Source organism: Mirounga angustirostris, unplaced genomic scaffold, assembly GCF_029215605.1.
Source record: "Mirounga angustirostris isolate CCGP_5_RB_7025 unplaced genomic scaffold, mMirAng1.0.hap1 SCAF_5, whole genome shotgun sequence".
NCBI classification, from domain to species: domain Eukaryota; kingdom Metazoa; phylum Chordata; class Mammalia; order Carnivora; family Phocidae; genus Mirounga; species Mirounga angustirostris.
This window is the reverse complement of record NW_026991713.1, coordinates 64,785,442-64,800,713: the sequence shown is the minus strand read 5'-3', so window position 1 is coordinate 64,800,713 and position 15,272 is coordinate 64,785,442. Positions and strand designations below refer to the sequence as shown.

The following is a 15,272-nucleotide window of genomic DNA, read 5'->3' as shown; positions in this document are numbered from 1 at the left end:
TCACCTGCGAGCGTCCAACCAGAAAGGCGTCTGTACTCTGCATACCAGACGGCTTCTCCTTCCTGAGGGCCTGTGGTCTAATTTCCCCACCCTGAGCAACGGAAAGGATGCGGACAGCTTCCTTCCGGGGAGAGGAGTCCCACAGCCTGGGTGGCCATCGTGCCTGTCGTCCCTGAAGGCCGGCCGGCCTGGGGACGAGAGCGTTCCAGAGTTGGGTTGTGGCGAGGGCCAGAGAAGTGACAAGAAGCAGCCCCGGGCCCCGTGTCTCTAGCTGTGACCCACTGTCCCTGCAGACCTGTGACCGCATCAAGCAGTCAGCCGCGGGCACCAAGCGGCGGGTGTTCATCATCGAGACCATGGGCGGCTACTGCGGCTACCTGGCCACCATGGCGGGCCTGGCAGCCGGGGCTGACGCCGCCTACATTTTTGAGGAGCCCTTCACCATTCGGGACCTGCAGGTAGACGGCCACCCCGGGCCTGTGCCGTAGCTCTGCCCTGCCCCCGTCTGTCCCCCCGCCCCCGCCCCCCCCGCCCCCGGCAACCTGAGCTGGGAGAGCTCAAGACGAGGACAGCTGCTGGGTGTGGGGGCCCCGAGGAGCACCTCCGGGTAACCTCACGCACGCGCCCCCAGCACTGGCTCTCGGGGGCATCCGCTTTGAAGGATGGCGTAGTGCTAAGCCCTTGCCCGAGTGTTTCTGCATTTTGTCTTCAAAACCGACGTGCAAGGGAGAGATTATCTCCATGTTACAGACGAGAAAGATTTAGAGAGGTTAAAAGCCTTTTCTAGACTTGTGAGTGAGTAGGTGGTTTAACTAACAGAGAAAGTCCGTCTTTCTGTGGCATCACGCCACCCCTCCGGACTTCCCTTGTTACCAGACTCTTCTCGTTCCATTCCCTGTCACGGGGGGGGAGAGGCTCGGACTCCTGTTCCAGAGGGACCGTATGATCCTAACTTTCCAAGATCTCAGTTCACTGGAGGAAAGAAAGGCCACAAAGTGGAGGGGCAGCAGGCGGAGGGACCTCCCCAATCCAAGAACCCAGCCAGCCCCTGCCAGGAATGGAGGTGGGAGTCTTCCTCCTTTACCCCCAACTCCAAGCCCAGAGGAAGGAACCGGTTCCTCCCAGGTGAATCACTGCTGCGCACACAAGCAAACCATTTAAAGACCGACGCTGAGAGCAAGAGTCAGCCCTCTGAGGAGGGAACCAGAAAACCCTGGAAAGGGACATTGGGAGCGGGGGAAAGGCGAAACCTGGCAGTTGCCACAGCTGTCTCTGACGTGCCCTCTTCCAGTTCTGCCTGTCTCGTTTGCAGTCTTTGTTTAAATTTCAGTCTGCCCTGAACTTCTTACAGGGATGAGACACAGGATTGTAAACGACTCTCTTCCATGTCCCTCTCCCCAGGAGAGGCCTGGTGGGGAACAAGAGAGCTGTGCACCTGCCCAGCCTTATCCACCCCCAGCTGGGCTTAGGATTTGCTCTCATGTTTTCAGGCAAATGTGGAACATCTGGTGCAAAAGATGAAAACGACTGTGAAGAGGGGCTTGGTGTTAAGGTACCTCATCCACGGCTTGTTCCTAAGTGAAGAGAAAAATTAGGCTCTGGCTGTAGCCCACAGAATGGATCCGTTTGGGACACCCTAAGGAATCTGGATACAAAGGGAGAGAACCTGAGCCATGGGAGGGAGGAGATAGAAAAGGGAAGAACAAAGCTTACAAAAGCAGAAAAGGGTTGGGAGGGAAGGGTGGGGGGGACAACCAAAGTCACAGGCTTTTGGTCTCTACGTGGCAGGAATGAGAAGTGCAATGAGAACTATACCACTGACTTCATTTTCAACCTGTACTCTGAGGAGGGGAAGGGCATCTTTGACAGCAGGAAGAATGTGCTTGGCCACATGCAGCAGGTAGGGAAGACGCCCCCGCCGCGCCCGTCACCAGATGGCCATACCCCCAGTAGCCACTGGCTCTTCTGCTGGCCTCCAGTCTGCTAGAGCATGAGCCTGCAATCTTGTACTGTCATAGGGTCTAAACACCTTTACTCTGGAAATGGCCTTAGAGATTATGTGGTCCATGCTCTTCATGTAGGGCAGGGCTTCTCAGCCTTGGCACCGTTGCTCTTTGGGGCTGGATAAGTCTGTTGCAGGTGGCTGTCCTGTGCACGCTGGGATGCTTTAGCAACATCCCCGGACTCTACCCACGAGAGGCCAGTAGCACCTCCCTCCTGAGTTGTAACAACTAAAAAAATGTCTTCAGACATTGCCAAACGTCCCCGGGGAGGCAAAATCATCTCCAGCTGAGAACCACTAGTCCAGATGAAGGAAACGAGGCCCAGAGAGGAGACATGATTTTTTCAGGGCCACTCATCAAGCCCGGGCGAGAGCCAGGGCTCTTCCCACCGCACCATACCGCCTTCCCTAAGGAACCTAGGCAATGAGTACAGGCACCTTGCGGGTATTGGGCTCCAGCCCCGTGAACTGGGGTCTCTGGGCGAAACGAATTCCTTTCTACCACCCACACTCAATCCCCACCTCCGGTGGGCCTCGCTCACAGATGATCTTAGGCCTAGTGGTCTTAGGCCTCCCCGTTCCCAGTGTCTCCAGCTGATCCTGCTTAAGTATGGACCTTTGACCTTTGTCTACCCACGTATGAATTCCCAATATCTCAAGCTTGAAGGAGCTTATTAGTCCCTGCAGGAATGGGGTACAATTGGTTAAAATATGACGATCTCTTCCCCACTTCCCACCTACTTTCTCTTAGTTCAGAGAAAATCTACATGATTCATATTATTCTGAGGTGCTGCCAAGGCCATCCATATTGGTTCGCAAGGAACCCTTCGGTGTCCCTGACGGTGGCGCCTGACAAAAGCTGCTAGGCTGAAGAGGGGCAGGAAGTGACTGAGTGGCCAGCCAGACTAGAAGTAAACGACAGGGTCTGGCAGCTGTGGAGCTAGAAGAGGCAGTTGTGAGACCAGTTACCCCCTTACCTGATTAGTTACTCTTACACCTAGTAAGTGGCCAAATCTGCCGCGCCAACTCACCCTGGTTCGCAGCACTGTCAGGATTTCCTTTCAGAGTTAGGATTTCTGTTTCTGGCTGTAAACCTGGGCCTTTTCTTTCCTTTTTCTCTGTATGTTCAGATATCTCTGCCACTTCATTAGAGTCTTTCCCTCTGTAACTTTAAGACTCTTTTTTCAGGGGGGGAGCCCAACTCCATTTGACAGGAATTTTGCCACTAAGATGGGCGCCAAGGCTATGAACTGGATGTTCGGGAAAATCAAAGAGAGTTACCGTAATGGTAGGTGGGGTAAGAGGGCAAGCCCCCTCCATAGAGGTTGGATCCCCATTATTGAAGCTTACTGACCTTTATTGCAGGGAGGATCTTTGCCAATACGCCAGACTCGGGCTGTGTTCTGGGGATGCGTAAGAGGGCTCTGGTCTTTCAACCAGTGACTGAGCTGAAGGACCAGACGGATTTTGAGTGAGTACATCTACTTCCCTGGTAGTTTCAGGATCTCTTCCCAACCTGTTCGCTGTCTTCAATCCTTTTATCTTAGGACTAATGCCTGTAGTCGAAACTATTTCAGATCTTAGCCCTTGCCCTAAAATCCAGCCTCTTCTACTCAACTTCTTTCCATCAGCTTTTGATAGAAGTCAGCTGGGGTGCTAAAAGGGGAAATCATCATCTCTCTCATTTCTCTGTAGGCACCGCATCCCCAAGGAACAGTGGTGGCTGAAGCTGAGGCCCATCCTCAAAATCTTAGCCAAGTACGAGATTGACTTGGACACCTCAGAGCACGCCCACCTGGAGCACATCAGTCGGAAGCGATCTGGAGAAACTTCTATCTAACCCTCTTTGGAGTGAGGGTCATGGATTGTCTGATCATGGTCAGCTCACCCCCTGATAGATCCAAGTCCATGTATTCCCAAGTGTTTTAGTGCATTTTTCTTTAGGTTTCCTTTTATTCTGCAGCTGTAGCCATGACCAGCTCTGCCAGGGAGCTGGGGCAATAGTAGAAGCCACCTTTAGGTAGAATTTATCATGACTTCTACCCCAGCTTCATCTGTCACACAAGAAGACTGGGCTCCTCTAGGGCTACTGCTAGATTTCAGCTACTCGGTTAGAATTTTCCTAAAAATAAGCTGTATTTATTTCTTTGTGATAACAAAGTCTTGGTTCCTCTACTACTTTTACTGCAGTGACAAACAATAGCTACACTAATAAATGCCAACTGGTCACTGCTTTTGGTTCTCCTGTTGTCACTTGCACAAGTAGCTGTCATACTGTCAGCCCTAAGGACCAGACTCTGCTCAGACACTTGGGAAGATGCAGCCCATATGATCACCCCACGTACTTCTCTCCACCTCCTGGCTTATTTCCCGCAGCATCTCTTGGCTCTGTACGTAAGGTCCTAGGACATCGTACGCTGGTCCTTACCCTCATACCACACCGGTCCCTCCTGCATCCTCTGCAGCCACAGGATGCGTCAGCCTCTCTTAAGCAGGAAGTTGTGTTTCACCTTTTGATCATCTACCTATTTCCCAGGGGTGCTTTTTTCCAGCCATCCCACGATCTGTACTCCTCTTCTGACAACTCAGGGTTCTTCCTTCTCAACTCTTCCCCTGTACTCCTTCCTAGATGAAAGGCAGACTCCGTTTGTGGGGAGACATGCACATTTTGAAAGCCTGGGAAAGAGACCCCCCCCAGCCCGGGACCTGGTTTGGTGGATTGGCTGAAATAGGGCTTTAGAAAGTTGTCAGTTCTCATTCAGCTCCGTTTGTGTTCTGTGCCGTAACAATAGCTGCTTCCTCCGCATCAGCCAAGTGACCATGTCATGCAGTTGGTCTTCGGGAGCCTCCAAATTGACAGGACGGTGCCCGCTTGTGGCTCTCGGCACAAGCACACATATTCCTCCCGACCCAGTCTCCTCACTTGCTTGATGAAGCAGGAAGAGGTTCAAGGTTTTACCAGTGGTGGAGGACGGATCAGCTGTAATACATCACTTTTGCTTGCTATCCAAAGTATTACCTCTACACCCTGAAGACAGTTCTAAACAGTAACTGAGAAGGCTTGTCGGAGTCCAGAATTAAAGCAGCCAAATGCTCTCTGTGCAGTTCTTTACGGGGAAGAGAACTTAACAGTAAATAGCAAGCACTGTTAGCACTGCATCCTCAAACCAGCTTAGTAGGAGGGTAGTGACAGCCCCATTTCAGAGTTATGGCCAATAGGGCTCCCAGGGATTTAATGATGATGTGGAGAAAAGTAGGAACAGTAGAAATTGCCAAACTCGCTTTTAGAAGTGTTTATTTCTTTTTTTTCAAGTGAGCAAAAAAAACCCACCAACAGCAAAAGGGCAAAAGCAGACACTGTTTTTGAAATCAGCTGTGTCAGCAGTCCAGTCATTTTTATTTGTGGTTCCCAATCGGTTAAAAAAAAAAAAAAGTTTTCAAATTTGCATCTGGGTCATCCGAGATCAATAACAACTTGCTCTAGTTTAGGAACATGAAAAGAAAGAGTATTGTTGACTAAGTATGGTTCACTAAAGCAGTTCTTTTTTGAGTAGGTGGGCCATCTCAAAAGAAGCTCTTATAATGCTCTTCCCCCGCACCCTGCACTCCCCAGTGTCTTGTATAGATCAGTAAAAAGCAAAGTTTCCAAAACAACTGAAAGGAAAATAACTCCCAACTCTCAGCAGAGTGAGCTGCCTATGGGGAAATGAAGACCCGTGGGAAAAGGCAGCCCAGCCCATCTCGTCCCCTGCTGGAGTAAACACCTTCACCTAAGGTGTACAAACACCTGCTAAGCCCGTTGGAGCAAACTGGCTTTCACAAGGAGAAAGACCTGCATTAGGAGAAAAGTTCTTAGGACATCTGAGTTCTTAGGACTGCTCAGAACCTGCTCTCTCTTCTACTACGTGGAAAGCAGCAAGACAATGTTATTTCTGAAACAGCATTGCTGAACTACTGTAACCCTCAGGCACACCCATGGAAAAGAGGCAAAGGCTGCTGTTTGCTCTGATGGTGAGAGGGGGCCAGTCCCTTCTGCACACTCCGTGATGGGGCACGCTAGGGCATCATCCGTATCATCCAGCCCAACTGTGCATCTGCACACCATTGGAGGTTGTAGTATCTTCATCTTTGGGCCACATCTGTTAGCTGGAATTTTCTTAAACTTCTTCACTGACCAGTTACAATGCTTCTAGAGGGATTCTTCTGAAATGTTAATCACGTTCTCAAAGGAAAACTAAACACACACTCTTTAAATACTCTTCATTTTCCTAGAGAATTTTGTTGCATTGTTGACTTTTTCCCTAAAGGGGAGGGTAGGGGGAGACCTCTTCTTTTGCAGGGTGCAATATAAAAAGCCAAGTAAGCAAGAAACAGAAAACAAAAGTGAGGGATTTTTTTTTTGTTTGGTTGCTTGGTTTGGGGAGGGGAGATGGTGTGGAGGTTACCGTTGGGACACGTTGTCTCTAAATACAAACCACGCAACAGGAACAACTGCTTTTCCTGTTTTCCAAGACAAAGAGAGGACTGCAGGGAAAAACCTCCCCCCGGGGTTGCCTGTGTGAGGGTGCAAACGGCTCCTGCAGCCTATTCCACAAGTAACAGGTATTCCTTCAGGGAAGCTGGCAGTGGAAGGCCCTTCACCGCATCTGGGAGGTACTGGAGTCCCAAACTCCGACGCACAGCATAGCGAGAGAGTGTTTTTAGAGTTCCTGGGGCTGAGCACAGGACAGTCAGTTTTTCACATAGCTGCTGGTCTCTGGCCACTTCTCGTGGCATGGTGCCATTCTTCCTTAATTCAAAGTGTCCAACAGCTCTGTGCAGGAGCTCAAAGCAAGAGTCTTCTTTCTCTGTTCCAAGTCCCCTGACTAGCAGAGCTACCAGGCGGGAGATGGGCGTCTGGCCTTTTAGGTTGATGACTCTGACCTCTGCACCATAATCAAGAAGGATGCTGACGCTCTCAAGGTTTCCCTTCATGGCGGCCCAGCTGAGCGGGGTATCATTGTTATAATCCAGGGCGTTGACAGAGGCCCCACTCTCTAGGAGGGCCCGCACACACTCGGCATTGTTCTTAAAGGCTGCCCAGTGAAGTGGGGTGTCTCGGTTGCCATCCAGTGCATTGGGGTTTGCACCATACTCCAAGAGGACCTCCACACAAGCCTCATCTTTCTCAGCTGCATAGTGGAGGGCTGTTCGGTTGTAACCATCCAGGGCATTCACCTGTAAAGACGGAGGAACTATATTACCGTAGCTAGACTACCGAGAGGAAGATGGGTGGGCAAAAGCAGCTTGCGTGTGTTTATCCAAGACCTTTGCTATGTCATGTTCTGAATATAAGAGTCAACAAACAATTCCCAGCGAGTCTTGGTGATCAAGAGGAGGTATGACAGGAGCTTAGGGGCAAATAGGAAGAGAACGGCCTCAATACGATCGGCACTCTATTCTGTGCATTGATTAGTTGGCCTGCTTTATTTGGGTTTTTGCTATGTTCTTGTTTATGATTCACTAGGATCTCTACCATGGGGGAAGGGGTAAAAAAAGAGAAGATGAAGTCTAAATCCTCGTTAACTACTCTGGAAGATATTTATTGGAAAGTTAGCTTGAATATATTAGCCAGAGTAAAGGTTCTGGATTATTTTACTTATCCCAACTCACTCTGTCCTGTGGCTAATGGCAACCAGACTGAAAAATGAGGCCAAACTCTGCCCATGTAGTTTTGCTGTGTTCTTTAGCCGTACAGAGAGGCTCAAATTCTGACTCCAATCAGCGCCCTTGCAAATAGACGCCGTGCAGTCACAAGAGGACCTTGATAAAAGCCATGTAAAGGGAAGATCACAGATCTTCCAATGCTGGAAAAGCAGCTGACTTACTGAAAATCAACATTACTTATCATTTCTGAAGGCTGCAAAGACTTCAAAACCCAAATTATATCTAGCATATTATCTTCCCCTCAAAATGCCATAAAAATACGCTGGAATATTTAACTGAGTTCAACTTTCTATTTAGCTAAAGACTTTTTCCCCCAGGGTATTTTCGTCATTGATATTAATCACTGGCTTTCATTTCAGGGTCCCTCCCAAGAGTGATGGAAAAGATAATGACAAGTAGAGGACAGCATGGCCGTGAACAGCATGGCCGTGTGGAGACGATGGTGCTGGGGGCTGGCACCTTGGGCTTACTGACCAATGTGTTTGGGGCCTGCACACCAGCTTCACGGCATGTCTGATTCCAATTAGCGCCTCAGCATCTGCAACTTCCAGATTGCTTACAAAGAGTCAAAACTGCTTATTTATTTATTTAACAAGCAATGACTTAGCAATTACTACATGCCAGTGTAAAACTAAATACTTGACAACCTTATGAAGAAGATACCATTATCATCTCCATTCTATAGGTAGGGAAACTGAGGCAAAGAAAAATTAAGTAACTTGTTCAAAGTCACAAGAGCTGGAAGTGACAGAGCTGGGATTCAAATCCATAAAGTCGGGCTCCAGAGTCCACTCTTTTAATCATTCACTACACTATGCTGCTTCCTGCTAATGCCAATATAAATTAATCTATGTTTCTTAAGATACATTAAAAAGAAGATAGGAACAAGACACGATAAATGGATAATAATGAGTGGGCAGAAATAGCCCCAGTAGCTACTTCTGAGGAATGGATTACCTAATGAGATCTATCTCCCAGTAACGGTGGTATTAGAAGTGCATGTCCGGTAGCGGGTTGTCAATGGTTTCCATTTCATCACTCGAGGGGCCTCTGTACTTAGAGCACCTGCACAGTCAATGGGCAATGAGAGGGCTGAATGGAAAGGTAAACAAGCCCAGGAGGAAGGCTGGGAGAGAAAGGGGAAATAAAACTCCCTCTTCCTGGAGCCACGGACAACTTAAGAAAGAAAGGCAAAGGAATGAAATCCTTTGGATCACTGTATGTATTTACCATTACATTTTGCTTTAATATTGGCCATGCCAATGTTACCACGGGCTAGAAGGTGGGAAGAGATGGGAGAAAAGACAGAAATGTTAAGGAAATGCGAAGCTCAAGCTTCAGTGGGTCCGTCACGTGACAGTGTTAAAAAGTTTTACCTGCGCTCCCTTTTCCAGGAGTAACTCTACACAGTCAGCATCTGACACCATGCACGCACAGTGCAGGGGCTTCAGGGTGCCATGGGTACAGTTCACATCTGCTCCCTGCGGGCGGAAGGAAACTCCGGTCAGCGTGCTCGGCTCTGGCTCACTGCGCAGGATGAGAGTCAGAATGGAGTCCGGCGGGGAGGAGGGCTCTAGCTCTGACCGCACTCTAAACATATGACTGGTCCCGGTTTCCAGTCCTGTTTGTTAAATAATATCCAAACCAAGAGAATACACTGAAGATGAAGGAAAGGAACTATCGATTCCTTAGACTGAATTATTATGTTTTTCCACAAGGTAACTTGCCAGATGGTCATCTGGACATCACTGAGGACATGACCTCATGTGTAAAAGCAGTGGGAAACTTAGCATCAGGCAGGAAAGCTGGAAAAGCAATCCACCTTCTACGGCCACCAGGCTCTGAAAAAGTCAGGAAAGTGAGTCTGTCAGACTGAAACCAGGAGAACTGGCATGCTCTTTCTGGCATTCAACAGATGACCATCATTAATAGTAAGGTCATCTTAATGTTATCTTTTTGTTTATAAACATCTTCAAAGTAGCCTCTTAGCATCGGCATTCTCTGCTACCTAGACCCTGCTGGTACTTCTGTTTCAAATCTGATGAAAGGAGATGGGGATCCTACAGGCAGACCAAAGTTGCTGAATGACTCAGCAGCAGAGCTAGAATTAGAACGTGACAAACTTCCTACTGCTGAATCCTCTGGTACCGCTTTTGCTGAGAACAAGCTAACGCTGTAGGACTATTTCTTCTCAAAGCTGCACCCAACTTCGAAGCAGCTATAGAGCTCCAGGCAGTAAATAAGGATTCCACAGTTGTTGAAAAGAACGTACAAAAGTAAGCATCTGGATGCATTTTCTAGGGATCAAAAAATTACCCTGTAACTTCTCTTCAACAGGAGTAACATTTAGAAAAAGATAGCAAAGACCAAAGACCATCTAGGACACTAGTCATATAACAATTGCTGAATAGCAGTGGTTAGACGTGTTAAGATGTTTTCTTAAGTCAAAAATTACCATGCACTTTAGGGGCTGTTGTCAAGATAGACGGCAAGTGATATCTCTCCATGTAATTATTATAAACCACAAGGATTTGAAAACCACTTCTGCTTTGCTCATCTCCTTCCTCCCTTAGTAAAACATGTGTAGAAGACTTTGAGCTTGCTGGATCCCATATGTACCATATCCAGACAGAGATTTTACAAAGAATGTGAGACTAGGGTTAGGTAGAACACATTTCCTGAAGAAAATATCGGATGCACAAAGTGAAAGGGAGAAGGAAAGAGAAGCAAAACACAAGGAAAATGTATTTTCATAGTCAAGCTAATGCATGTAAGAGGACTGTAAAAACTCCTTGTGATCTTGTGCCGAGTCAATGATACAAATCTGTCATCTATTACGATTCCCCAGGAACTTTCCCGCTTCACCTCCCACAGGACTCTCCGTCAATCCAGCACACTCACCCCTCTGATGAGGTCCTCTACATTATCATGTGGGAAGGAACGAATGGCAGCGATTGTTCGGATTAAGCGCTCTGAGAGGGAGTATTTGCTCTGAATGCTCTGCATAATATACCACATACTGGAACTCATCAAGGCTCAGAGTATGTTCACATGCTCCAAACTGCCTGAAACAAAGAAGTTTTAGGCATACACAATATCACTGAGCACACCTGTCCCTAGGATTAGGAGTTCTCTGAGGCCTTCCCAATAGTAAAAGTGGATTTCAAAGAGATCAATGATTAATATTTTTTCTGAATCATACATAGATTGTAATAGCTGCTTAGGGAGCTGGGTAAACCCAGATGAAAATGCTCTGACCCTCGGCACCTCAATTCTACATTCTGAACTAGTCTGGAACAAGATTTCCCCAAGAGGCCCAAGACCCTCATGGAGCTCTGTGTAGTTTACAAACAAGACTAGGCAAGCAAGGGGATTTTTTTAGAAGTCTGAAGATGCCACGAAATATTCTTTCCCACCTCTGGATTCTGTGGTCTTCACTATCACCATCACCTTTAGCTTACTTGTTGTATTTGGCCCTGCAGTATATTTATATTCATAGTTTCTCCTCTAAATTATAATCAATTAGAAGGCAAGGTCCCTGTCTTCTATGTTTTTGTTCATGTAAGACCAGCCACAGAATCTCACAAAAAGTAGGTATTTAATAAATACTGGTTGATTGACTAAAGGCTATACAAGTGATCGATACCTGTGTGAAGAGAGGGAAAAGGCTATGGAGGAAATACATCTATGTTAACAATGACGAGGCATCAGATTAAAATGTCTTCAGTAAAGAAAAAAATGGGAAATATCTGAGGTCATATTTTAAAATAAAAATCTCAAAAGTATCATTAGTCATGTATATAAAATTAGAAAAAACTGCAAAGTTCATACCAATGACATATGCTTGTGGTTGTAGGAAAATGAGATTTAAGAGTGCAAAATGAATTAAAGATTTTAATAACTGGCCGTTCATGACAACTGAGAAATGGACTTGGGCAAATAGATGTTCATTGGACCGAGAGTTCTAGCATGGAAGAAAATAATGCAATATACTTAAATTTAACTGATAAAAGTTTTGGCTGTATAAGAGCCATATACTAGTTGGGGAACATTTAAAATTATAGCAAACAAGGTGGAGCATTTCCATGAAAAAGCATATATCAAAAACTGTAGAGAATATATAGTATGCAGTATCAGCTCTCTAGGAATATGTGTTCTTATTGAACTGTAAGTTCCTTGGCAGTAAATACAGTGTTATTTTCAATAGTTCCTGGCACATGGCAGGTTCTCAATAAATATTTGTTGAATTAATGTAAAGATTATTACTTTAAATCCTAAAAAGTTCACAACTTGCATAATTAAATATGTTATGCATATGAGGACTACTAGGGTAAAAAACCTAAAATTATTTCGGTCATTTCACATTACATAATTTTTGCTTTTCGTAATGGAGTATCCCCTTATGCATTATGTAATATACTATAAATTTGAATAGTTTCTATTTTGCTAATCAGTAGCCATTAATCTGTTTAAACTATATACAGTATTAATTAATAGAATGCAGGTTAACAATGTTCAATTCATAGGTATCAATGATGCATATTGGGCATTCTTCTCCCCTACGTTATTATGAATGAATAAGCTTACACACTTGTTTATATGTCTCTCTGAAATTTTCCAGATAGTTTAGACTTGGCATATGTTTTAATCCAACAGCCACTAAATGAAGGGACAAGGGTCTGTATCTTATACTTCTTTGTTGTAAGGGAAAAGGAGAAAAAAGCAGAGGTGCATTTGAATCAGAGATTGCAAGAATGGGGGCAGAAGACAACATCTAAAGTGGAAGGCTTAGACTGAACTGGTTCTGGTTCTGTTAACCGTTTCTGGGCTACGATAATCTGCAGAAACTAAACCCTGCAATCATTTTCAGGGCACTCTTGGGACTCCAGGCTAAGAACTCCTAACTCAGGACATGACCAATGGTTCTCTGCTGTTGCATCGAAGCTCCTGGTGAAGAGTGAAACTTCGGGGGCATACTGACAACATGCACTGTGGGGATGGGTCAAGGAAACATAAGCTTGACCTATCTCCAGACAGCAGCCCGTGCGCCGTTTGACCCCACGTGGCCTCTTTCCTCTGCTGGAACTGAAAGCCCTCTCTCCCCCGGTTTTCTTTAACTTCGGATCCAGAGAAAACACCAAAGGGTTTTCTATTGCGATGCTAGAAGCAAAGTGGGAGAGAGGCGACATTCAACACCTTTGGTGCTAGTGAGGCCTTGGCTTCCGCCCAGGCAGGGCAGACCCTCAGCCCAGCCAGAGGCGCCCCCAACCCCACCACACCTGCTGGGGCGAGGGGTGGGGGCGGCTCGCGGCAGCTGCGTCTTGCCGAGCCAAAGAGCCGAAGGGCAAGGGCACGAAATGCGAGGACGTGTGGTGTCACTTTCCGCAAGGGATCCGCAAAGATCGCAGCAATGCCGGCAGGTCTCCCAGAGCGGGGGGTGAAAGCAGGTCGCGCAATCTACGCCGGTGGAGCCCCGGAGGCTAACCAACCCCCGCCCTGATTCCCCCAAGGCCGGGAACCCTGTCTCTGCCTCGAGGACTAACGAAACCCGAGCTGGGAATGTAGAAAGAGCTACTGGGCGTAGTGCCACGGGTTAAGGAACCTGGCCGCAGGCACTCCCGCAGCGAGGTACGCACTCACCAAACCGCGGGGCTGAGCTGGGTGGTGAAAGCCGCTGTCAAGGTGTGACCCGGAAGCAGAAGTTGTTGTCTCCAGCGGGCCCCTCTGTTTACAGGATGTGAAGGGTGACTGGCATGGGTGCCGGCGCACCGGCCAATGGCTGCAGGCGGGGTGCGCCTGCGCAGACTCGTGAGGCAGCCTCCGTCCTACCCAGGTATAGTTAACAGATTACTTCGTTTGCCCGCCAGAGGCTTTGCGCGCAGGCGCAATGTGCGCTCTCGGCCGCAGCCCGGCAACTGGGGGCCGCCGCGGTAGGCAGAAAGCTCACCGGCCCCGGCTCTTGGGCCGACCCTGTGGGGCCGCGCCAGTACGGATCAGACCTGTAGTGGGTCCTTCCGTGCCCTCCGCTGCCTCCCACTGTCTCTAACTGAGGTAGGGCCCGAGCACCTCATTTCGAGATTTCTAAACTCGCTACACTTGATCAGTTGCGTAGGAGACGAAACTGTTAGTAAGAAGTGTTTGGGGAAAATAAAAGAGACTTCCATCATTATTCGTAATATTGGAACGCATATATGCTTTTCTGAACCCTCCTGGATACTGTCCACCCTCCCTCAAAGGGAACTATACCGAAGATAACCACCCAAGAGGTGTAGGAGCCCAAATGTTGAAGACTGAAAAAGACGTACATGCTTACAGAACCCTTCCCACCCGGGAGAGGCTGACACCTGTCAGTGATGTACTTTCCATGCAAAGCGTAAACATTCGAAGCCCGCAGCACGTAGTGGGCAGGTGAAGGGTGAAGCAGCCCACCCGGGACGACTTTCAGTGCCGAGATCTACCCGGCAGCCTGTTTAACAAAAAACGCCCCGGCACAAGCTCCCCAAAGCGCGTTCTAAGCGACACAATCGAATGAGTTTTAGAGGAAAGCAGGGCCCAGACAGTTCATGAACATCCCCAAGGGGATGATGAACTGGAAAAGCTCATGCCTTGTCTGAAGAGTGAGCCTCTGAGTTCCAAACTCAAAAGATTTTTGCCATGCAGGAATGTGTCCCCCACCTCCGCCACTCTGCTATGGTGAGATTGTCCAGTTTTTCAAAAGAAGCTGAAATCCAGATTTTCAGAAAAGTGAATCCTCCCCAGTTGCAAATATTGGCAACATTAAAAAAAAGAAAAAGAATCATTTTGAAAGCAGGCAACATTCAGTCTATAAGCCACCAATTCCACACTCTGAATTAAAGGCTGCTTTGGTCATTGGCAGCTCTATGGAAGAAGGGCTTAGGGACAGCCCTCTGATTGGGATGGAGTCTGGGGAGTTGACTTGAGGCTGTAGCTACGTATTAACTACATTGCTTTTAATTCATAGATTTACTTAGGAAAGGTTGAAGGAATCCGAATGATATGTGGAGGCTAGACCCTTCCTCCCCTCCCCCCAAGCTACCCTAAGGCATTTGATCAAATTCAGTGAATGGAAACAGTTTGATTCTGTGCCCATTGCTTCTAAACCAGAAATCTATATTATTCTCTAGGGCTCTAGAGAATGTTAAACCTTCAAACACAAGGGCAAGAGATAGCTGTGTGCTGATCCAAAATGGGGAAGTTCATCCTGTGAACCCAAGTCCTTCCTGGCCACCAGAAGGGAAGATCATAGATAAATCAAGCCACTATGTGTCTTGTCAGACCTAACCTTGTTTCAGTCAGTACCTCTCAAACTCCCACCCCTGTGTCTAGAACTGTGTGACTCACGTTAATACCCCAATGGTATATTCTCCCTGGAATTCCCTGGAATCCTACTTGGCTGGGGAATTAATGAGGTGAGAGGCAGATGTGTAATAAAGTCCACTGCATGATGCACTGGGCCAAGGTGTGCTAGGTCTCCCTCTCTCTAGACCCAGTAAGATGATGCTCTACTTGGCACCACCCATAGCTTCCTCTAAGTAGAGCACAA

General features: G+C 47.5%; 2 protein-coding genes across 8 annotated transcripts in view; one reads left to right on the top strand and one right to left on the bottom strand.

The window, feature by feature from the left end:
* The window catches only part of PFKM (phosphofructokinase, muscle), a 43,863-nt gene extending 39,627 nt beyond the window's left edge, over window positions 1-4,236 (top strand). For all 3 annotated transcript variants that reach the window (XM_045873532.2, XM_045873533.3, XM_054507079.2), the window contains 6 exons: window positions 294-458; window positions 1,491-1,552; window positions 1,789-1,900; window positions 3,191-3,290; window positions 3,368-3,473; window positions 3,698-4,236. In XM_045873532.2, coding sequence (XP_045729488.1) covers window positions 294-458; window positions 1,491-1,552; window positions 1,789-1,900; window positions 3,191-3,290; window positions 3,368-3,473; window positions 3,698-3,842 — 690 coding nt within the window. In that variant the 3' untranslated portion in view covers window positions 3,843-4,236. The remainder of the gene's footprint in view (window positions 1-293; window positions 459-1,490; window positions 1,553-1,788; window positions 1,901-3,190; window positions 3,291-3,367; window positions 3,474-3,697) is intronic.
* A 1,044-nt stretch (window positions 4,237-5,280) lies between these two features.
* On the bottom strand, window positions 5,281-13,485 carry ASB8 (ankyrin repeat and SOCS box containing 8). Of its 5 annotated transcripts, none has more exons than XM_045873541.3 (5): window positions 13,349-13,447; window positions 12,732-12,868; window positions 10,610-10,773; window positions 9,085-9,189; window positions 5,281-7,219 (listed from the first exon to the last, which is right to left on the bottom strand). In XM_045873541.3, the coding sequence occupies exons 3-5, from the start codon at window positions 10,736-10,738 to the stop codon at window positions 6,587-6,589; spliced, it is 867 nt and encodes a 288-aa protein (XP_045729497.1). In that variant the 5' UTR covers window positions 10,739-10,773; window positions 12,732-12,868; window positions 13,349-13,447; the 3' UTR covers window positions 5,281-6,586. The 5 variants fall into 5 exon arrangements, with proteins under 5 accessions (XP_045729497.1, XP_045729498.1, XP_045729496.1 ...); XM_045873542.3 differs by having other exon boundaries at window positions 10,610-10,769; XM_045873540.3 differs by lacking the exon at window positions 12,732-12,868 and having other exon boundaries at window positions 13,349-13,485.
* Window positions 13,486-15,272: the final 1,787 nt, after the last annotated feature.

Excerpts from the sequence above, each read along its gene's own strand:
- ASB8 (XM_045873540.3), bottom strand. The coding sequence starts at position 10,738 with ATGAGTTCCAGTATGTGGTATATTATGCAGAGCATTCAGAGCAAATAC. Across the intron at positions 9,190-10,609 it reads TAGAGGACCTCATCAGAGGG|GGAGCAGATGTGAACTGTAC; the intron begins GTGAGTGTGCTG and ends TTCCGCCCGCAG. Across the intron at positions 7,220-9,084 it reads TCCTGGAAAAGGGAGCGCAG|GTGAATGCCCTGGATGGTTA; the intron begins GTAAAACTTTTT and ends CCGTCTTTACAG.